General features: G+C 40.8%; 1 protein-coding gene across 18 annotated transcripts in view; it reads left to right on the forward strand.

Annotated features, from left to right (window-relative positions):
- FGGY (FGGY carbohydrate kinase domain containing) overlaps positions 1 to 24,120 on the forward strand; it is a 325,223-nt gene that overhangs the window by 266,956 nt on the left and 34,147 nt on the right. For 17 of the 18 annotated variants that reach the window (XR_009725433.1, XM_061353407.1, XM_061353412.1 and 14 more), the window contains 4 exons: positions 11,552 to 11,659; positions 14,971 to 15,032; positions 20,098 to 20,245; positions 21,886 to 21,960. Coding sequence is in view for 17 of the 18 variants with exons in the window: in XM_061353407.1 (XP_061209391.1) it covers positions 11,552 to 11,659; positions 14,971 to 15,032; positions 20,098 to 20,245; positions 21,886 to 21,960 (393 nt within the window). In the remaining variant the exon portion in view is untranslated. The remainder of the gene's footprint in view (positions 1 to 11,551; positions 11,660 to 14,970; positions 15,033 to 20,097; positions 20,246 to 21,885; positions 21,961 to 24,120) is intronic. The other variant, XM_061353418.1, reaches the window with a different exon arrangement.

The raw sequence follows: 24,120 nt of genomic DNA on the forward strand, positions 1-24,120 counted from the left end.
GTGATATGCTACTGTGTTCCAGGTATATACTTTCCGCAGCTGAAACATAAAATATGCTTAATGTTAATGGATACTGATAGAAGGCAGAAGTAAATGTATGTGAACATTTGAGTCAGAATTCATCAAGTTTAAAGGTTTTGTCTCAAATCTGAGCATTTGATCGGGGTCCCTGATAAGACATTTGAAGCTCTTGCATCTCTGATTTACACGGATGGAAATGGTGGACATTGAATGAGCTTGGAACCTGTGCCCATAAAACCTATGGATTCATTGTTATTTAACTTCTTCCAGAGCTGAAGCTCTCGAGTTGTCCCAGGCTTTGTTCCAAGTTTGCTTCCTGGAATAAACACAGGAGGTTAACCTCACACCCAAGGAATAAAAACTTACAGGGATGCAGATTTTCTGTTGAGGACAGCAGTGTTGTTTTTCTGTGCTTGGGAGAGCAAAAACCCAGGCACCGCTCTAGAGGCAGATCCTGTGCATAGGTTTTTCTCTGCTCCTTTTGTCCTCTCCTGGAGATCTGTCTCACAGAAGACTCTTAATGACATAACTGTTAATCTGAAACTACTCTCTAGACCTTCCTGGCATCATCTTGTATTCATACAGAAGCTTTTTGATCCACTTGTTCTAGCCCGTCTCTGGGGTCATGGATCATTTGTTTGTGTTACCTCTAATCCTCCTGACAGCTCCTTGGTTATGGCGTAGAGACAGATAATGAGAAAAGGTTGTAGGCTGTCTCTTATGCTATTATCAGTATGTACATGGAGGGACAGGCTCTGTATGTCCAGTTAGAAGGTTGGTTTGGATGGAAAGGAGCTAGAAAGACAGTGCTGGTGTCCTTGTGGAAGTTCAGTGGCTCAGTATTGTGCATTGTTTGGATTCCAGCACTGTTTCTGAGCTGGAGCATCCACTCTAGTCTTGTTCTGTCCTAGTGAATAGAAAATGAATTGGGAAGGTTTAAAGCAGCCCTAAATGCAGTGAGTTGAACTCAGCTTCCTCACAGTTGAGTTTCCTTGTCCTCATGAGGTAGGCAATATGTAGTGAAAATAAAATACATATTCATCCTATTTGATTTAGTTGAGCTTGAAACGTTCTTCTTTCTCTTTGTCATTTTGCTAACATTTTTTTCCTTGCTGAAAAGGAGATTTATAAGAAATGCATTTTTTGGCAGATAAGTGATATTTTATTAACATTTCCCCATTTAAAATTAAATAATGATAAGGCAAACAAAATTAAGGGGACTGGAGCACCTCCTGTATGAAGATAGGCTGAGAAAGTTGGGGCTGTTCAGCCTGGAGAAGGCTGCGTGGAGACCTCATAGGAGCCTTCCAGTATCTGAAGGGGGTCTACAGGGATGCTGGGGAGGGACTCTTCATTAGGGACTGTAGTGATAGGACAAGGGGTAATGGGTTAAAACTTAAACAGGGGAAGTTTAGATTGGATATAAGGAAGAAGATCTTTACTGTAAGGGTGGTGAGGCACTGGAATGGGTTGCCCAGGGAGGTTGTGAATGCTCCATCCCTGGCAGTGCTCAGGGCCAGGTTGGACAGAGCCTTGGGTGAGATGGTTTAGTGTGAGGTGTCCCTGCCCATGGCAGGGGGGTTGGAACTGGATGATCTTAAGGTCCTTTCCCACCCTAACTATTCTGTGATTCTATGTTTCTATGGTTCTATGATTCTAAGAGCATTTTGCTTCCAATAAAATTTTATTTTTTTCCTATTTTATATTCTGCTTTTGAATTTGGAGGTTTGAGTGCAAAGTGAAGAAGTCAGAAGTTTACAGTAGGAGAGGTAGGTACCAGTCTAGCACTGCATTTTCCCCTCAGGAAAATGGCAGGATTTTACAATGTGAAAAATAGTATTCCATTTAAAACAGATCTCAGTTGTTCAGATATGCTGGTTAATATTTGAAGGCTGAAATCATTAATATTAAGAAAAAGGAGAACTTTTAGATCTTTTTGTACGATCAGGTAATAAGAGCACAGTCAGATGAAGGAATTAACTGAGTAATCTATAGTGTGTGTTTGCACGATGTCAGCAACTCTGCACTAGCACTCTTGGCCCTGGTTTCCTGTGGAATGTGCGAGGTCCCTGGGATCTGTCACACAATACACCACATAAAGATGATGAGTAGAGGTGGTTTTGCTGGGCAACTGACCTCCTAGTTTTGCCCATAATAATTTATTTGTGTGGCTGTACCCTAAGACACACTAATACCATACATACCTTGGCTGAAAACTGATGCTGCACGTTGAAAATAAGCATCAAATACCCACAAGTCAGCTCAGATGAAGAGGCTGGAACTGGCTGCTGTCTAAAAATGAGCCACTGTGTAGAGGGGTCTGATGTTAAGGTGTACAGTGAGTCAGTTAAGCCCCATAGCATCCATTGTTAGGTTTTCTGAGAAATGCAACTTCAAACTGGCTTCTGATGGCAGACCTCCAGAAAAGCTGCTTATACAAGTGCAGCCTGTGACCTCTTGCCTTCCCTGCTCTTGGCAAGGGCCTCATCTATTGCATTTTTAAAGGTACAATAAAATGCAGCTGAGTAAAACAGGGTAGTTTTCTTTTTGCTAAATTTGATTTTTTTTTTGTTGTTGTCAGTTTTAAGCAACCTTTTAGTTGATGTCTTTAACAGCTAAGAACCAGGATCCTCTGGGTGAGGGGGTAAACCCCAAACACTGTTTTATAGCTTCTTCTGGTGGATTAGGTGTAAAGCAGTAAATGTTTGAGTGCATGGTCACCCCTCTTGATGAGGAGACTGTCTAGTAAAGTCCTGCCTGGTTCTCAGTTTTTGAAGCGTGCCTAAGGAGATGGAGTGATGTTCTGAGAGACAAAGTGCGCGCAGCAGGAGCTGTCCTCAGGAGCTCTTTCCTACTTTCAGAAGATGAAGAACATGAATATGCAGAAGCAGACAGATTTCTGTCTTATTCTTCAGTATCTAAGTATCTTCTGTCCCTCATGTGAAGAGGTGTCTCTCTTCAATGTATGGACATTTGCTAATATTCTTCATTATGGACACTAAAAAAGTGGGGCCAACGTATTTCCTAAGGTTAGGTACCTAAGTACACATTTGGATACTTCAACAACTAGCTTCGTGTTCTAAGTTGCTGAGCCACAAGGCAATAGGAAATGCTTCTGGCTTTTCTGAAAATCAGAGTACCTTTTTAAGTGTCTAAATACAAGTGTTAGCCTAGGTCTTCAGACAATAGGAATCAGCATATCTCCATAGAAGCTGATGGTTAACATGCTGCTTTGCACAAGTTGAGGCTTTGGCTCCAAGGCTGGAAGCACTGATCCAGATGAATTTCTCTTTATACCATAAGTACAAGTTGAATAAGTAATATTATGGTAACTCAACATATTCTTTCATTAAAATTCATTTAAAAAAATTAAATACCTTTCCTTATTTAGCCTCAAATAAAAATGTCACAGTTAAAATGTTTAATAATCCCAGTGAAGTTTTCTTCTATTTGATCCTTGTTAGATATAAAGCCAGGTTGGGCAGTATATAGCCCCACTGCAGAACTCACCTGAAGTATTTTCAGAGATGAGGCAATCAGGTTGCCCTGGAAGTGTGGTTTCTTTACTGGGCATTAATCACACACCCTGTTTGGTCTCTAATTTGTGGACCAGTTAATGTTTTATGGCAAATTTAGAATATTAGAAATAGTTCCACATGTGTGTCATTCACATTTTGCTGCCCTTCTCATAAGGGTTGCTATTTGGAATGAGAGGTAACAGTAGTCCCTAAGAATTCATATGGCTCTCCTAGTTTTAGGTTGTGCTGAATGTTTTGTCCAGAAAACAACTAAAGCAGAGATTGAACTGGAAGATGAGCTCCAAATCATCATCAGAAATCCCAGATCCCAATCTTCATTTGATGCACGCTCTTTGTATGTTTCTCATTCCGGTCATTTTGACTGACGGGTGTTATTGTGATTGGTTTGATTTTTGTCATACAAGTTTGTGATATTACCTACTGCAAAATAAATGGCAAAATGAAAAAAAAGGCTTTCTGTAAATATTGTCATACATCTCCTTTGTGAATCTGCTGGGCTTGAGCCTTGCAGAGCTGCTGCACTGGAATGTAGTGGACCTGTGTTCATAATGTTATTGTGCTGTGTAAATAAGCAATATCATTGTCTTCTTTCTCCACCTCTCGAGTTCATTTTCTAGGTGTAGACTGTCTTCTGAGACCCCTCAGGCCCTGAATTAAACAGGCACACATGCCTCTGCCAGAGCTCCCATCCTGCAAGCAGTCACCCTTTGAACTTATCTCCCATGCGATTGAAGGCAACGAGGGGCCACAGATGGCACAAAACCATGTCTTTACTACAAGCAACACTAAAGAAACCAACTTGGGCAAAACAATTCTGAATCATAGAATCATACAACAGTTAGGGTTGGAAAGGACCTTACGATCATCTAGTTCCAACCTTCCTGACACAGGCACCAAACACTAAACCATGTCATACGTGTTTCTGTTTCAGCTTTCCCAGCATGGGCCACTCCTTGGCCGTAAGTTTATGCTTTTGACAGTGCCCAGCAGCCTTTGATTCTCTTGCATGATGGTGTTTCCTGGTTTGGATTGTATCTGCCTTTCTGTCTCTTTCAACCTTGCCTGGCTCCAGAGTCAAAAATCTTATCTTGCAGTGTCTTATACTGCACAAATGTTGCCTCATGTCTTTGAATACTGTTTGTTGTTGTTGCACAACCTCCATAGACATAGTTGGACAATTTTGTTTTGCTTTGTTTTATACTATTGCCATTCTCATAACTAAATGGGAGTCTCTAAGGCTTAGTAAGTTACCAGAATTCTGGGTTTGGCAAACCTGTGATTTAGCCTTGGCAACAAATGATGGAGTGCGTGTTCTGCAAGGCATTTATAAAAGGGATTTCATCACATAAGCCAGAATTCTTCAAGTGTCTATAATGAGATTACCAAAATAATCTGTGGACAGATTTGCTGAAGCAAAATCCCGAAGTCCACATTCTGGATCTGTGGTGTTGTCCGCCCAGTAAGTTCTGTGTTTCCAGTGGGATAAAGTTAGCTCTGTGCAAAAATTCTTGTGGCCTAGTCTTAATATCATTGCAGAGCAACTCTGTCACTGAGGATGGCCCAAGGGGTGCCAACCTGTCACATGGAAGAGCTTGCCACCACAAGCTATGCAGCTGCATAGCAAACTGATGATGGCCAGGGGACATAAGCTTAAAATATGATCAAATCAATGAGTGGTGGTGTATGAGCTATGGAGTTGGAATATTACTAAATTTGAATTTCCTTTTGTGCTCTGAAGCTTCTTCTTGTGTTCCAAGACCTTATTTTCTTCAATATATTTTACATCAGGCTGAAGCTTGAATGCTGTTATGTGTTTAATATGTAATTACTGCTAATAATAAATACATTTAAAGAAGTTGACTGCACTCACCATAGGTTTAACCTAGAGAACTGTCCCCAAAGTTAAGGGGAAGCTTAGTTTTAAACCCGTGTAGTGCTTGAGAAGTAATGCCAGGTGGCTGTTTTAGAGTAGACATCAGTTCACTGCAAATACAATCGCACGCCCCAACTCCGCCCAGTTAATATATATGCCACCAGAAAGTGCTGTTATTAAATCACACACTCAGTAGCTATTACTGTGACCTAAGTTTGAACCAGAAACCTAGACATGAAACATTCTTGGGTTTCCCTTTGAATTCTCCCCTTCTTTTATGAATCTCTTTCATTCTTTGTCAGACTGTTGTGGTCAAATAGCTATATAAGACCCATCTGTCAGCAGAAGCAAAATGATACAGTTTTCTTTAATACAGGATTTTATGCATCAATATAAAACCTCTGCATTGAATGACTATTGGTATTCTCAATCCACACTCAGAAACTTTGGAAGTTAAAAGCGGAGAAGTTAATGAAAGTATTTGACTTGTCAGTGATCAAAGTTCACAACTGTAAAGAGCATTTATTAGTTGGTGACTGATACAATGCTTTCCCTTGTGGTTTTTTTTCCCTGCTTTCCATTAATATCTTAGATCTTTTTTCATACCTGCCTTAGCCTAACAAAAGCAGCTGTTATTCTAAAGTTCTGGCTATAGAAGCTGATAAGTGAAGTGATGTTCAAACAAATTTTCTGGCCTACCTTCTCATTAGCAAATGGTTACTCTGAAAAGGTTGTGACAGCAGAATAAAGGCTTAATTTTCCTTTGATGTAAGTCGATGTAAGTCAAGAATAGTCCACATTAATTTGTTTTTTGTTTTTCTCTCTCTAGGGCATACTGCAAGTAAACAGAGAATCTGATAGTGATACTTGAATGCTGTTAATATGAGCGGCTTTATATCAGGAAGCAAAATTACAAATGGAAGAAGATGGGTATATAGCAGTATACCTTAAGACTTTAATATATATTAAATATAGATACTTTTCAGATATTTTCCAATAGTGTTATATGGAATTTATGTGAGCCTACATCAGCAACAAATCAGCTAAAGAAGCAAGTTCTGCTTCCGTAAAACTGCTTTTGCCAGTGTGGTGTGTTTTACTTTATCTTGTCTCTGGTTGCTGTAACATTTACATAAACCTGAGGAGGAAACACAAGCATGTGCCTGATCATTATGGCTAGTTTAGCAAAACAAAGCTAAGCAAAATAAATCTTGCATTGCAACTTGCTCATCTGATAGGATGGCAGAATGCCTACGTGATGCTCCTCTGGGTTCTGTTCCACTCCTTGTACCAAATGACAGTCCTTAAAGCTGAACTTAGTTGCGATTAAAGGCACTGACTCCTCTGATTCACTCATATGAGCTGTAAGTTAACCTCTCAGTGGTAAGTAGTGCTTTTTTCCACGTAGCCTTTTACAAGAGAGATGAATTTTTTTGCATGTTTTTGTTTTAGAGGGGAAGAAGGCAAGTGGGAAGAGCTAAACTAAATTAAATACACGACAGATCTCACATATTAGTGCCATTTAAGCAGGTCCTTTCATACTTTAGCTTAGTTCTATGTAGCATTATGTATTTTGAAGATGTTTTTTTCATTTCTGTGGGCTGCCAGATGTACTGCTGATACCTTCTGATCTTAGATAATTTGACATTGATTTTCCTAGCACACGTCAGGGTTGAAATCTGGTCTGTAACTCGTCCAAATGATCTATTCATAACAGAAAGTGCCTTCTGGCAGTTGCACCACAGCTGAATATTGTTAAACTGAATTCATCATTTCATTTGTTTCTGATTGCTCTATAATGTTTACATATCTTACATATTAGTATGATCTTTTATAAAGCACACACTGAGGTTAGATCCTCCCAGACAGAACTTTTCTCTCCTTCCTCTCCCTTTCAGAAGGTGTTGAACTCTTTCTCCCTTCAGATGAGCAGGAATCTTGGAAGTGCTTAATGCTCATCTGAAATTATGGGCTTAGCACGTAGGACTGTGTGTGCTGGGGAGACATGGGAAGGTGACATTTTCCTGCACAAAAGGAACCTTCCCCCTCCACATAGAATAACTATGAGGTGGAATTGCTTGTCTGAGTGGAATACTTCTGTAAGTAACTATCAATCATCACATGGCAATAGTCTCCCTGTGAATACGTTCAACTGAAACATTTGTAGACACTGCTTATGACTGAATGAGTGAATAGGCTCAGATTCTTCTCATCGCCCCTTTTCAAACTCCTGATGCAATCACTGGTGTGCAGAGATCATTCTAACGTCTAGCAGAGGATATCCTCTCGGTGTTTCAGTTTCACTGTATGTACAAAAAATAAACATTAATATGTCTCACAATAGGATTGTGTCACGGGATGAATTTAAGTTAAATAGAAGGCAGAATATCGGAGGCTCCCTTTGAATTCGGATTTTAACTTTCAAAGAAGGATGACATCTCTTGTTTGCTTTAAAAATAAGAATCAATTGCCCATAAATCTAAACCAGATGTTGTTTTTCTATGAAAAAGATTAAGGATTTTCTTAAGCTCATTAAAGGGAAAAAAAGTAATGACAACACATTGATCCTCCTATGTCATCATAAGAATGTCTGAAGGCAGTGGAAAGCTATGAAAACAACCTGGGATCAGTGTAACAAAGTGAGCTCTAAGTCTGGCAAATTGTGCTTGTCTTCTGGGTTCTGCGGCAAACTTTGCACTCTTTCTCCAGCCTTACGCTTATGTCTAGTCTTGTGTTTTAGTGGGATGGGGTGGTATGTGTACTCAAACACAAGTTAGACTTTTTCTTGTGAAAATACTGATGCCAGCTGCTGCATGCCTTGAAAAACTGAGGCATCATCCAAATATTTCAAGGAGGGGAAATGGAAACCATTTGCTATTTCTTATGTATGTATCTATGGAAGAACGTTCATGCTGTTGCTTCTCAGAGCTTGTGTGTCTGTTTTGGGGAGTGTGTTATTTCCTGATTTTCTCACTTTCCATGTGCATCAAAACCCAGAGTCTGAAAAACGTGACTTAAACTCTCTGAGTGGAAGGAGACTGATGCCGTATCCAGTATCACTAAAGCCCAGTGTTACAGCAAGTGTTGCTTATTCCAGTTGAAAGTTTCCACAACAGAAAAAACCATGATAACCTAGTACCCCACTGACTATATTCATCAATGTGGCAGTATGCAGCTCCCTCGTTTGCTCTGTTTATGGGTTGAAAGTTTGCTGGGATGTGTACAAATGATAGTTCACTAGTAAGATGATAGGAAACTCTCAGTATAATTTGAGAAGAGGCAGCTGGGAAATATTCTGTCCTGGTACATTCCTGTGGGTGTCCAAAATACTAGGCCAGAAGTACTGGCTCTGGGGAGAGGTTTGGTCTTTTAAGCAATCTAATCCTTTTGGTGCTATCAGATCTATAGAACAATTTGGTAAATTGTGGACTAAAGATAGAAGAAAGGGGGTTTTTGTGTTTGTTTGTTTGTTTTAAACTGCAGTTCTTGATGCCTAGAACTTCCCCTGATTTCACAAAGCATCTTTGTGCCTTTAAGATCCTTAGACTGTTTGGTTTCTTCAGACTATACGATGTTAGATTTTAAGCTTGATACATCTGATGTACCTAGAGTCTTCCTTCAGAAAACACGGGAGACTACTGCAAAGTTTGCTGCATCAAAAATACTTTGAGACGGGACTTCAAAAACCCAGGTCCTTTCTGTCCTAAACGTTCCTCCCCACCTACAGAGACACATGGTGTGTCCACAGCGGTGGAATGGGAATGAGATGGGACATTTGGGTTCTCAACACGCTTCCATCACTAGTTGGGAGCAGATATTAACTGGGAATTTTGACCGTATTCTGTGTTCTTTGCAAGGTCAGCAATGTGGAATTAGTCTAAAACTCAGGTTATTTTAGGACTTGCTTTCTGTTGCACTCCATTTTGTTATTGCAATTGTAAAAGAAAGCTTGCCCCATAGAGGTGTTGAAAACTCAAAGCTGTAATAATTTGTAGTTTTAAGAGAAAACAAAACAAAACCAAATGTCTTTGCAATGTTTTTGACGTAGCTTCGTCCACTTGGAGTCGTAAATGCCTTTTTAAATTCAGTGCAGCTATTCTTGCTCTTTAATGGGTTTTGTCAGCCAAGATCTTACGCAGACACACAGGCACATGTGCGCGCATGCATCTTTAGTGAGAGTAAGTCAGCGCGGTAGAACTGGTAGAGGAGAGCTGAGCAAGACACTTGTATTTATTAGATGTGCTCCTAAGAGAAATGAGGATTGTTTGACACTGTAGTGGTGTATTTTGAGAAGCCAGCTTGTGTTGTTTTGCTTTCCTACTTAACTTCATGACAAAAATCAGCTGTCATGTCAGTTTATGGCTTGAGCAGACTATTGTTTGTGCAGCAACCTCCCTGCTGCTGTATTTACTAAACATGTGTGATGCACAGTAAACTGCATCTTGGAGCATATTTCCTAGTTGCTAGCAAAAAACTGTCTTTAAAGCTTGGCCTGTTTAAATCTAGGGACAATGTGCATTGAGTTTAACAGGAACAGGCCTGAATTTTTAATTATTCCTCCTCAGACTATTTTGATGTGAAGTCCGGGCCTTAGAGAAATCAATAGCAAACATTAAGCATCCTTCAATGGATCTAGAATTTTGCTAATGAAGAGCGAGGTTTAAGTACATAATAACATTGTCCCATTGACTAAAACCTCCCTTTTTTTGCTGTTCCAGTATTGCAAACACACAGACTTATTTTGTTAGTGGATTCTCTCACTTCCTCCTCTTGGAGTGCTTCCCACCTTCTAGAGAACAACAGTTGCAGATTTAGCCATCCCATTAACATGGACTGGAGGGAAGTGCATTCCTGCTTCATGGGATGATGTAGGACTGCATTGCTGTTCTCTTTTCCCAGTGAAATGGCTGTGTGTACTTCAAATATATATACCTCTGTTGGTCCTGGAAGAGAAAACATGAATCTTGCTTCCAAGAATGGCAGGTACCCTGCCAGGGGATGGGTAACTTCTGTTCAAGCAGTCTTTGTAGCAAGTGCTAGGACCCAGGTTCCACTGCCCTCTGTGTGCTGCACCTTCCTTGGTAGACTAGATAGCACACCTCCTTAGGCTTTCTTTCTGAACCAGAAAGAATGTCTAGAAAGCCTTTATGGAAAGTGGAACAGCTTTATAAGAGGAAGGAAAATGCCTTCCACCGTTATAAATTGGTAATTTGCATCTTCTGAAGGAGAGAAAGGAAATGAACCAGTGTCTCCCACCTCCTGAGTGGTCTGACCACTAGAATATTGCACAGGAGCAGGATATCACTGTGTATGTGTTTGGTATATTTGATGCAAGTGGTACAATACAGTCATGTTCAGCCTCTGGAAGATAGAGCTTAGATATCTGCTTTGATGGAGAGGCTCAATAGAAGGAGTGGTTTGTGTAAAGCTAAGCCTAAGTAAGGGCAGAATGTCATGTTTATCCAGGCAAATGTTTCCTCGTGGCTAACACAAGCAAATCCCCTTTCACACAGGCCAGGTTTGCCACCCAAGGCTCCTAGCCCTCCCGGTGGTGCCATGTGAACACTGGAGCTTGGGTTTCACCACAAGCCTCAGGAGTTGATGGTGGATCGTGGGGACCTCACTGTCCTCTGTCTGCAGGATCCCCTCTGAAAACATACAGGAGGAGTGCTCTGTTAACACCAGTTCCTGATTGCACTGGCTGTATTTCCTAGTGGCAGTCAAGCAGAGTGTTGTATCCAACTGTTCATTCTAGGTGTTTTTCTGCAGAATCGAAGCGGTTTCTCTCTCCCTGTAAAACATTGCTCCTGTTCCTGGTATTTCTTACTTTCTGCATGACCAGACCCAGCTATTCTGTAAATGGAAGTGAGGGGGGGAAGCTGTGCAATCAGTACCTGCAGTGTCATACCTAAATATGGTGCAAATAGGGACATATTTCTCCACATGCTCTTTAGAGTATCTCTACCTATAGATCTCCACTCATGTTGGAGTTTCACTCCAGTGGAGGAGGAGCAGGAATCCTTTTCAGTATTGGACTCTGAGAGCTTCCAAACATCAGTTGTGAAGTACCTATTTGACAAGTACTTTGATTCACTTGAGCTTTCTCTTCCTTTTCCAGGTCAGTGAAACACCCATTTTTGTGCCTGGTGTCTGGGGACCTTATTTCTCTGCCATGGTACCTGGACTGTGGTTGAATGAGGGAGGCCAAAGTGCTACAGGCAAGCTGGTGAGTGTTTGGAGAGGCAAACAGACTCCAAGATGGGAGGTCTTGTGTAACTGCTCTCATTCAGAATAGTTGCACAGTCAATTCAGGCAGATCTCTGCCTGAAAAACCTCTGTAAGATTACAGGAAATAACATGCTGCTGAAAGCAATAAACAATTAGTTGATTGTTATCTCTCTCACAAACTGATAGGGGATTATATATGGGGCAGAGCACTAACGGCATGTCATTTTGTGATGATTATTGTGATTACTTTCAGGCAAATAAGCATTCATTCTTTATTTCAGCAGGAGGTTGAGATAGACTTTGAGATAAAGAAAATTATACCTGTTGTGTTATATAGAACAATTTGCCCATTGATGAGAATAAATGAGAGGCGTATTGTATGGGCACAGTAGTAATAGATTAGTGTGTTACCCTGTCTAGATACTGCATATATTGTTGCTTCAATTCTTTCCTTGGGTACAAAGTGTCTAACTATGTTAGGTTAATTTAATTTATCAATAAAAACTTGACTAGATTCTCTAAAAGTGAATTTTTTCATTTACAGGGAGTCAGTCAGAACTAAACCACTGATTTCAAAATGAAAGACAAGCTACATGTATAGAGCAGCATTCAGGCTTCAGTCCAAAACTGTCAGCAGGACCTTAGTGGCTGCTTAAACCCTGGAAGCTTCTCAAGCTCCTGGTGTGTCTGCTCAGTCTGCAGAAATACTGACTGCCCTTAGGGGTGAGCTGCCAGGGTCCTCTTGAGAAACTCCAGGAGGTGGGTGCAGTCCTGTGGGCATCCCCTCACCAAACACACAGCTGGGTTGGGTCTTTCACAGATTGCTGGTGTAATTGCTCTCTTACTCACACCTAGCACCACCCACCCTTTGAAAAGCCTTGTGATCCAGGAAGTAGTAGATTGGGCCATCACTGCATTTATACATTCCAGATTGAACAGTCACTGAATGAGAAACAGAAATAATCCTGGATCGGGAAGCCCCAACAACACCCTAAGTGCTATGAATTGGTGTTCCCTCCTGTGCTCTCTCCTTGGCCATGTGAATCTGACATTCCTGTCTGTGCAGTGTCAGAGCTTCAGTGGCAGAGTCATCCCTCTTCCCCTCCTGCAGCCTCCAATTCCCATCCCATCTCCGACCCATCCTTAGCTAAATGGTTAAACCGCTCTTGCAGCAAGTGGGATGTGTGTGCTTTAAATTTTTCAGGTTGAGATGGGGCTAGAACCCAAGTTTCTCATTTTAGAGGTAACCGCTACAACCAGGAGTAGAATGAAATCACTGCTTATGACACCACTACTTTAAATGGAAAATGGCAAATCTTGTGCACTTCTTTGTAAGAACACGTTTGAGAGGAGAAGTCTCTTTGTGCTTAATCCAAAGCAGGTAGAGACACTTAACAAAGCTCTAGAGAGGATACAGTAAGTCAGCATTTTTTCTTGGCTGGCTCAGGGTGATTCCACATTTAAAACATACCGAGGAGAGTGAGGACCTTTCAGAAAGGTGATTTAAAAAATCCTTTCCATTCTAGTAGCAGAGAACAAAGACGTTCCTGAGTCATTAAAGAAACTGCTGGAAAAAAAATGTATGGTCTTGTTAGGACCCATAGCAAGTGAGCTTGAGTCCTGCTCGGTGTATTAGGGAAGCTGGCTTGTTAAAACATTCTTACAATGTCTCATGTGGTTTTCTGGGGGTTGTATGTACAGAAGACACATAGGGAGCTGTAAGGAGAAGCAGAGTATATGCAATGCGTGGAGGATAGATTGCATTCAGTATCTTTGTAATTGTAAAGCTGTCTTTAGGATCCTGCTTTCTCATACTTCAGGTTTTCTGAAAACAAGGAAAAAAAGGACATGTTTTGTGATTCTTTTCTTTGCTTGATCTTTGCCCAGAGGTGAATTCTTCTCATGAAATTCGAAGAGTCTGTTGAACTTGTTAAACGTAAACCCGATACACTTCCCTTTCCAAATCTCTAATTAATTTTTCTATTGATACAGCTGTGAAAAAGTCTGCTGGGTTTTGAAAACTGGTTCAGCTGGAGTCCAAATGAAGAATTAAGAACACTTGCTTTAAAAAAGCGGGTTGGTTTGTGTGTAACATGGGCTTTTGCACTGAATTTTCAAACCTGATAGGAAGAAAGGTACTGCACAACAGACACAAAGGGTGGCGTGTCATCATTACAGACCGTAAAACAAAGACTAGCAGAAAAGGGGTTCTAGATGCAACCCTCATGGGGCCATGTCTTGAATTAAGGGCATTTAGATATCTCACTTCCTAACTTCTGTAACGTTTTTGTGTGTTTTCATAGCACACATGTATATATGATATTTATTTATAGATCTAGTTCTGAATTTACGAGCTGCTCCTGTGTTCTAAAGGAGTTATGCAAGAGTGCAAAGCTCAGACCTGAGCACGTTTGACTTGTGTCTTTGGTGCAAATCTCAGCCAGAACAGGCATGCGTTATTTTCATTGCTGTGCTCAGATGTTATGCTTCATTATAAGTTTTCCTGCACTGGTTAAGGACTAGACTCATGCTGTTAAAATTAAATACCTCATGTGGATTCCTGCCAACAGGTATTGCCCAATATACACAGTGCCCTTGAGTAGCTCTAGTTTAGCCTCCTTAGCTTTTGCTGTCACTTCTGATGGATATTATCAAGAGGCCACAAAACTTGCTGAATTATTGTCTTAAAAGCCCATGTTATTCTACATTTTCCTTTGTTTTGTGAGTAATGGTGGCCACTCTGAAGTGAAAGGACAAGCTGATTTATAAATTTAGTCTAGGATAGAGCCTATATTGATCCTTTTTTATAGCAACAATTGCTTGTCAGGGTATACGTTTTGTTTCCTGCAACGAACACATGAGCATCTGTCGGGATGACAACACACCCGGTGATTTATTATAATATATAGAAAGATGTAGGGATTTGGGCCAAGAAGATGTTCCTGGTAGAATTCCAATGAGGGTATGCATACAGGAGAATGGGAGAAGCTGGACAACATGACTTCAGGTGGTGTTGGCCAGGAAAAAAGTCATCCTTTCAGCTTGCCCTTCCAACTGAGGAGCTGCATGATTAGCATTCTGCCTATTTTTGGTGTACAGTTGATTGTTTTTCCTTCCTGCTTTTAAGCCAAATCCTGCATCCAGTAATGTCAATGGGAGTCCTGCCATTGGCTTCACTAGGACTTAACACCTCATGAGTAATTTAGAAGCTGTCTTGTCTTTTTAAAGCAATGACACTGCATTACCCTTTTCCGGGACTGAAGCTTGAAGATGTAACCATCCCCAAAATGTTGCTTTGCTCTTTTTCAGATAGATCATGTGGTCCGAGGCCATGTCGCCTTCCCGGAATTACAGGCAAAAGCTGCAGCCAGGTCACTCTTCTTATTCCTTTATCTCATACCTGCCTTACAAATTGATGATACAGTGTATTCCCAGCAGTGCCGAACTGCACTGTTGTATCCCTATTCTGAAACAAGGGAATTAACAGGCTGATAGCGGGTTGGAAGTATTTACAAAGGCTTGCCAGGAGATTGCTCAAAGATGAAAGCTTTAAACTCCCTTCAGATACTTTTGGCATATCTAAATGGTGATATTAACTTTCTGCTTTGTGACTTCTTTTATATCCAGCCCATTTCTTGATACCGTAGCAAGTATGTTCAGCAGACCTTTTTGCCTTAGGCTAATGATGTGTCTTAATTTGTAGGTGACCCTGTTAAGCTTCAAGGATGCGATATAGCTTAATTAGGAATATATTATTCAGTCTTTTGGAGCAGACATCTAAAGGAAGGTAGAGCCATTGTATGGAAAACTGCATGGCAGCTCAAATAGAGCAGAGAAAATCAGGATGAATTTCAGACAAAACTTGGGATGTAGGAGTGAACTGGAGGTAATTCCAGGATTCCTTGAGCGGGAGGCTGTACGGTGTGGAATTTAGTTTGGTCTGCTTTAGAAGTGGATGAAGACAGTCCAGACACTTCTGTCAGATCTGGATTTTCTCAAGCTTTTTTCTGGCTTGGATTCCTTTAAGATGGTTCATGTCACTCCCATAGAGACCTTAGCTGAACACTTGGCAGATTGGGTGAAAATTTGATTCTCTTTTAATTTCTTTTTCCTCCTTAGACTAAAGAAAAACCCAGCAAATTCAGCAGTTTATCTTCAGTTTGTCACTGATCTAAAAGGCATGGGTCAGTCCTGATAGATGTATCAAGTGCATGCAGTTATACAGGGATTTTCAGTCCTCCCTGTGGGGGATAAAGCTACCTGGTTTCTCTGGATGACCCTTCCTTTGTAGTGCCCAGTGCCTTATTTGTTTGTTAACAACTTGACCAGCATTCCCAGAAGTGTATTGGACTTCATTCAATCTGAAATAAGATTCATGCTTCCTAGAATTCTCTTTATTGTTCTTTAAAAAAGGAAATCAGGAAATAAATACATCTGCGTATGTTTGGAATGAGGATTGATCTGGGGGCTTGTTTTGGTTGGGTTTTTTTCCAAACTTCTGGCTTCCAGGCCATTTTTCCAGTGCCCACATATGAAGACAAACAATTAGTTTAGTCTGTAAAGCCAGGATAAACCACGTCTTTTGTGTGTTGGAAAACAGTATAGAGTAGCCAGCTTGTCTATATTAGGTCTAATACTAAACTGACCACAGCTCATAGTGCAAAAAAGCTTGGATTGTGATGGGAACAGGACATTAAATACAGAATATGGGGAGCAGATCTTCATTTTATGCAAGTGTACAGTGTTACAACTTTGGATTTGGTTCTCCTGTGGTTAGTACAACTGCAAAGGATACAATTGATCAAAAGGTTTCTAGTATTTTACAAAAAGGATGATAATATTTTATAAAGTTAATTTGCTCACTGGTATTTGTATGTTTTCCAGCTATTACTCTCCTAATGAAATGTTTGGATAGCTGTAAATTTAGTAAGCAAGTTTCTTCTCAATTTCCCCTGTTCTCTTTCTTCCTGTTCTTCACTAATATTGATTAAATTGATAAAGAACTTAATTTGAACACACACAAATCAGGAACTTCATGATTTAAATGGAATTTTTCTCCATATTTCTTCATTTCTTTCTAATCATGGAGCACAAACTTCAGCCTCACTGCAGGGATTAGCAGCAGTAGCTATGTAAGTGAACAGTGTTAGCCCAGCCTTTGGAGTATGTATTTACTTACATTAAGTGATATACTTAATAAGAACATTGTGTCCTGCTTTGGGGGATTGTTAGTGATGATGATAAATTACTTGCCTGGGAATCTCAGCAGAGTATTTCAGAGAATCAGGTTTTATATTTAGTGTATTCTCTGTGTGGGTGTAGGAATTTGTGTCTTCTGTTCAGCCATTGCAAATGGTCATCAAAAGAGAGCAGAATGAGAATTTCATACTTACATGTGCAGCTGTGTATTACCTTCACATCCCATGCGAGGTGCAACACTGTGAAGAGTTAAGCTGCTTTTGTAGTGACAAAAAGCACATGCATGTCTGGATCGCTAAAGGCTGAGGTCACAAATCCATGCCTCTTCCTTTGCTGCTGCCTGTCACCTACTTCTACCTTCTGAAACCTTTCTTTCCTTTTTCCCAGACTCCCAATGCTGCTAATAAGTAGGTTTGGGAATGGCAAACTGCCTGCTGAGCAGCTGATCCCAGAAGCTCCACTGAGCAGGCTTCTGGTCCTTTGCCTACACCAGAAGCAAGAGTTTGCAAGCTGCATTTATCGCTGTTCCAGTAGTGTGTGGTAACTTGTCAGGGCACGAGCAGCTTAGAAAGACTTGCCAGAAACCAGCTCCTACTGACCACTTGTGTTGAAGACCAGCCTTGTGCAGCCCTCCCAGTGCTATTCCTATGTTCTCTCTTCCCTTCTTTTACTGGAAGTGGAGAGGGTTGAATTACATGTGGATTTTCTGGACAGCTGTAGATTTAGCGTTTGGTCTAAGTAATTGGTATACTCTGACCAACAAAACTTGTTTTGTTCCCTTGCAATCCAGTGAGTTGCAGAAATTGCTGCGTGTTTAAGGACTTTTGCTCTTCAATCTATATATTGTGTAGGTCTGACATCCAGCCAGCGCTAGAATGTTGCATCCTGTACAGCCAGGCTAAAGTAGGAAATGAAGAAATAATATGATCATTTCTGCTTTAAACTTTAAATCCTTCTGTTTCCTAGAATCACAGTTTTTAATCTTCTGGAGGAAAAAAGTGTCTGACAGCAAAGACTGTATGCCCTTCGGCACTTTGTGAAGCAAAGGCAGGATTTCCTTTCCTACACTTCTTGATGTCATTTCCCCATCTTAAAGAGATGTCTCCTGAGTAAAGCATTGAGGTTAGACACACGGTATCAGATCAACAAGATATCATAAAGATCTGGGGTCTTTCAAGCAGAATATAACAGTCATATTTGGCAGTTCTCTGTACCTCTAGATGTTTTAGAGCCCTTTTTTAGCTTTAGAAATCTAATATTTTTGGGTTTGCTTTTTCCTGAAAGACACCTGCTGGCATCTTCCAGAATTCCTAAACATTCAGTACCAACCTCTTGTTGCTTTCTGCAGTTATGTCCCACATATGAACAAAACCCTGGACAAACTTGCATTCATCTCTTATTCTCCACTCTCCACATAGTTCCTTTTTAGTAGCAATAGCTTGTGCTCAGCTCTGCAAGTCAGATCCAGCTGCTACTGATACCTTCTCCTAGGACTGAATAGAAGAAGCTCCAGAGAGCTGATTGTATAATATTATGTATAACACAAACACAGTAGAAACTGGAACTGGAGAGTGTTTGAAGGCTTTTACCAGTCACTCAGTCCAAACGTAGTGCTCTGAACCCATATCTATATGTAGAGGGCAGTAAAAAGGTGTGAAAAGTATAATTCCAAGATTATGTGAGTTTTAAGCCTACTTGGCTGAACTTCAGCCTCTTTTGTAGAGCCCTTGTGTTTTGCCAGAGCTGCGTGAATGGCTAATCCTCGCGAGGGTAATCAAGCAGGATGGCGATCAGATAGAAGCTGGGATGCCTGGTGGGTCTGTGGTTGAGCAAAGCTCTCCTTTCTTTTCCTCCCTATAGTCAAGGCATGGTTTAGACTGGAAACAAAATGACTTTGTCCTCAGCATGCACTGCTCATAGTGCCGTCCTTAGGGATGTAGAAAACAGGGCCACTTTACAACAAGCAGGGAAAAATGATTGTGACCTACAAAATTATCATAATTCAGGTCCAGGAAGACACATAAAGTACATTTTAAAGTACGTGAATAATGATGTAAATTAGTTATTTTAACGTCTTCCAAGTGTACTTCATTTTGAATGATATCCTCTGATAGCGTACACATGGTAAGGTATAATTGAAAAAACATGCAGCTCAATGCTTGAATGCAAAGTATAAATATACAGCTGCTAGCAGGTCAGAAGTCAAACTAGTAAAGCATATGCCAAATTCCCTTAGGGATCTCATTAGTGCATGATTGAATATACATGTAGAGGCTAAATGAATATCACTGTTTGGGTCTACAGTGGATGAGACAATGACTAATCAATTGTAATTAGGGTTAGATGCTCTTATTGACCCACATGGCTAGAATTAAATGCCCCTCTTGGAGATTTCCAAGGAGTTGAAAAATATATAGGAATCTGTTTATGATAGTAGGAGGGTTTGGAAAAATATTCTGAGCATAATTGCAACATTTTTTAAATGGAATGTCACTGGAGTCACTGCAAGCCAAAGCACTGAAGAATTCACCATTAATCCTAAGATTACTCTGGGTCCAGGAAAAAGTCTGTTGGATATTGTGGCGTTGGGTGTAGCATCTGCACTTAGATACAATCATATTTAGGCCCATGTTCGGCTCCTCCCTAAAATAGCAGCCACTTGCTTTCTGTCCTCCACCCTTAGTGCTGCATTTTAATCATAACACACACTGAAATGATTATGGTTTAAAAAAGGAAAGTTCTAAGTCCAGTGCTATCGATTAATCAGAGCAATTCCTAAACATTTGCAAAGGAATTTGATTTTCATTTTTCGTTTTCATCATTCCATGTCTGGGATCCTCCTGACTACTCTCTCTCAGCTTTCTCTTTCACAGTGTCAGCATCTGTTGAAGACAAGCATCACCAGCCCCCAAAATATCAGACAGCTCTGGCTCATCTAGTGACCTGTAGGAGTCAATGTACACGCTCAGGATCGCAAACTGCCATTATCTCCCCTCATCCTGAGAAACCAAGGAATTGGGATGGCCTGTTGAAGGGATTTGTGGATAGACATCCCCTCTGCCCACACTCTGCGGTGCCATGGGCTCCATAAGCCGTTTGTTCTGCCTTTCCCCCTTTTTGTTTTAGATCTGGGGTTTGCCATTCTTTGATGGGGTTTCTGCATTTGATGGTGGTACCAATGCTTTATGTTTGATGAATAACCTTCCCCATTCTTTTCCAACTTTTTTTTTCTTCCAGTGCTCACAGTATATATACATACTTGAACAGTCACCTGGATCTGATTAAGAAATCTTTGCCTGTGGGTTTCCTCACTGTTGATTTACATGTTTGGCCAGATTTCCATGGCAACAGATCTCCCTTAACAGATCTGACACTAAAGGGCATGGTAAGAAACAGCTTGTCTTTGCAAAAGGGTCAATACTGGGGGAAAAAGGGGGAAAAAAAGTTTGGAAGGCGCATACTCCTCCTTTAGCTATTTAAACTATCCCATAGGATTTGGGTTTCTCTCTGCATTTCTGATGTTTCAGTAGAAAATCGTAGATCCTTGTAGCTGAGATATCACTACAGCCACATTTCTTTTCTAACAATATAAGGAGTGTTGTGTGTGTCTCTGTATCTTTCCTAGGAATCACATTTCAGAGCACTGACTAGCAGCGTTGCTGTTGTTAATTCACCTGCCTCCTGCATTTTGCAATGAATTTGTCTATCTGGAAAAGGAATGAAATATTCTAAGGAGAGATTGCTTGATTTAAACACAAAGATTCTGTAAATGTGCTGTATTAGAGTTGTTGGGGAGTAAATTTCAACAGACACTGAGAAACTCCTGCTTATTGTTAACAATGGGCATAGATGCTCTTGTGATGGGAAATACGCAACTGCGGTGCTTCATGCATCTTTGTTCAGAGGTAAACCTGATCTGGTTCTGAGTTGTGTTTTAAGTTTGAAACTTGCTGCTTGTGGAACTGAAAGGGACTGACATACTGTGTTCTGTGCAAAGACATTTTCAGAGCATTGCGGTCGGGGGCCAGAAAGAGCAGCCTTTGGAAGCTCACCAGAGAATCTCTGCTGGGGAGATTTTTAGCCCCTCTTGAGATGCTGGCTGTTTCTCTTCACTGAGCTTCACGGTGGTCGATGGGGCAGGTTACAAGCCAGGATGTTACTGTGCAGAACTCTCACAGGAGAATATCATAAGGGTGTAATTTGATGATATTAAAATAGCTGGTGATTAATGAAAACATGTACTCCAAAATGGCATATTGTCCTTGAAGTAAGCATCTCGAGCGACTCACCAGCACCAAAACCTGCTGTATTGGAGGCTGAGCTAGGAAAAGGGTAGGTGTAAGAACTACAACACGTTTTGAATCATGAACAAGGGAAATACTAACAAAAACTGATGGTTTTTATATTTTGGGATCCTAATAATACCTGTATTATTTTATGAAAGAATTATATGCCACAGCAGGGTCAGAATTCCTTTGGTGTGATGGCTGTATGCAAATACTGGGAATAGCCACAATTTTTACTGCCGCTGTTATGGCTGCATTCAGATCTTGCCTATGCTGATACAAGTCCATAGTAACTACAGTGCACTATTGATTTATGTCAGAGTGAAGGAGGTTAAGAGACAGTCTTTAATTATTAATCGTGTTTCAGTGTTAGGGCGCTTGGAAGGGAGGGGGAGAAATGCTTTTAAAAAGTTATTTTTATGTAATAGCATTTTCGTATTATTACATTAAATAGGTTCACGAGCAATATCTGAGTCACGGCATAAACCTGTCAGAGTTAATCTGGCTCTAATCCCATACAATATGCTGTTTGTTCTTTATTTCTTTGCAAGAGCACGAACAATATATGTGGTTCTTCCCCAGATCAGGAATAACATGTTTAACATAACATTATGTGTACAGCTCACCAAAGTAAGGCTTAGAATTAGCACTTAAAACTTGTTACAACAAGAAACCATAGCAAATAACAGAGTTTTTACTTTGGCTGGATCTTTACATTTTCTCTTTGATCTTTGCACAGGTTGTTGGACTAACATTGTCTCAGGGTCTGGATGAACTTGCCCTTATCTACTTGGCCACGATTCAAGCCATTGCTGTAAGCCATTTGAAGTGCATAGAGGAATAAATGAATTGTCTCATGTTCTGTGGCAGACTGATCATTCCCTTCTGCTAAACAGATTTCTAATAATAGATGAATTCACTTAATGGACTTCTTAAAGGAGCAAGATGTTATTTACCCACATTGATGACTACTCCCAACTGTAGGATAATGTCCCCTAAAAAGTTTTCTTATGGCAGTTTTGTAAATGGAGCTTTTGCCTGTACTGCAGATGTGAGGGGAGAGGCTGGTACTGCATGGGGCAGGGTTATCATCATGGGCTGCTAGAGGGAATCTGAGAGAGGGGGGAAGAAATACCTTTGGTAATTGTATGAAGGAACTTGTGCTCCCATAAATGCCTCAGCTTCAGATTGTTCCCAAATCCATGGATTTCCCCTGCTCGCCTGTTAGATGAGTCACAACTCTGTACCACAGCGAGTCAGAGTGGGGCTGTGATTCAGTTCATAAGGCTACAGACCTAACACACCAAATCTCATTGCTCCCTGGTTTCCCTGCTGCAAGGTGGGCACATGTCTCCCATGCAGTGTTGCCAGCCTGTGGTGTGTTTCTGTAAAGGCAGACAAGGAGACGGTATGAAACGTCCTGGATTGAGACAAGGAGACTGTAGGAAATGTCCTGGATAACATGCAGAGATGGGTCATTTTATTGGAACATTTTTGTTTCTGCCCTAATTTTCTCTCAGACCCAGGATTTCCAGTTCACAAAAAGTTCTATTTGGAAGTGAAAACCTGGGTCAAAGAAGTTGTTTTGAAACCTGGCGCAGGGTATTTTCAGTGGGGCGTGCCATCCCCAGGGATTTGGTGACTGAAATCCACATTTCTTTGACATCCTTTTTGTGATTTCTTCTTTTTTTTTCCCTAAATCTGTAGAACTTGAGGTGTTTTTGCAGCCCACTGACAGTTTGATGAATTGGGGAGTTTTCCTGACAAAACTGTTCAGTTGGGAAACTTCCAAACTCCTCTACTGGTTAAACAACAACTTTGCTAGGCTGGGTCAGCCATCTGGGATAGAGAGGGTGGGCGGCTGCTGTAAATTCCCTGTGGATTGTACATCTTATGTGTTAACCCTCCCTCTTCAGCAAATAATTTCACCCCAGCCTGGAATTCATTGTTGTGAGTTTGGATCGTCGAAGACGAATGGGGCTTGGTTATACCTGATGCTTCAGTATAATCCCACCATTTCAATAAGAATGTCTAGGAGAGTTTAAACAATGCCAGGGACCGATACTGCCCCTGAAAGAAGCTTTCCAGTGTGGAACAGGTGCCTCCGTTATTGTATCGTGCTAACGAAGTGGAAACGTTCCCTGCTGGAAATCCTGGGAAAGTCACCTATTATCTCACTATATGATACAACTCTGATTTCGTTGTGAAACACAGCTACTCTGTTGAACCTATATTCAGCATCTTTTTAACAGCTGATTGTGCTGATGGTGAGATTTAATAGAAGAGGTTTTCTTTAAGTTAATGGAAGTTCATTTTTCCTAAAGCACTATTGAAACAGTAACTAAGAAGTAGACAGAGCGGGCTCAGGTTTGAGTCAGTACATTTGCTCATTGCTAATGTGATACCTGGGAAATTTCATTTTCCTCCTATACCCCATCACTCCCAAGTTTAGCTTCACTTTTGTGGATGGAAACAGTTCTAGTTCAGGACAGCCCCGATCCTGTACCATTAAATGTCTTCAATGGGTGCAAGATAACTTAAACCTAAGCAGGAGTGCTGTAAAAGGCTCAGGCCTGCCCACAGAATGTTAATCTCTGGTTTTCTTTTCAGCAGGAGAAGCTTTTTTTCTTTTTATATAACATTTGCATTTGAAGCCCCTCAATTTGCATTTTCTCCAATCCAGGATTAAATGAGTTCCCCCCCGCCCCAAGTGAAATAAGTCTGGCTTTAATTTAACTTGCGATGTGAATACAATTTTCCAGGCAGGTAAACACAAAATCATTTTCACAGCGTGTTCTTTCTAAGGGTCTCTGACGTGTGTGTGTTGGGAGAGAAGTTGTTAATAAATTTGAATTTCAGAAGCAGGGGAAGAGAATATCCTTTTAACCATTCATTGCCAAACGCGATGCAACAGTTAAGACGGACGAGAACACGATCAGAGATATAATTGTGCCTGTCAGGCCCATTCGGAGGA

Source organism: Neopsephotus bourkii, unplaced genomic scaffold (assembly GCF_033783945.1).
Source record: "Neopsephotus bourkii isolate Nb327-2 ecotype Australia unplaced genomic scaffold, CSIRO-AGI_Nbou_v1 NB_673, whole genome shotgun sequence".
In the NCBI taxonomy this organism is placed as follows: domain Eukaryota; kingdom Metazoa; phylum Chordata; class Aves; order Psittaciformes; family Psittacidae; genus Neopsephotus; species Neopsephotus bourkii.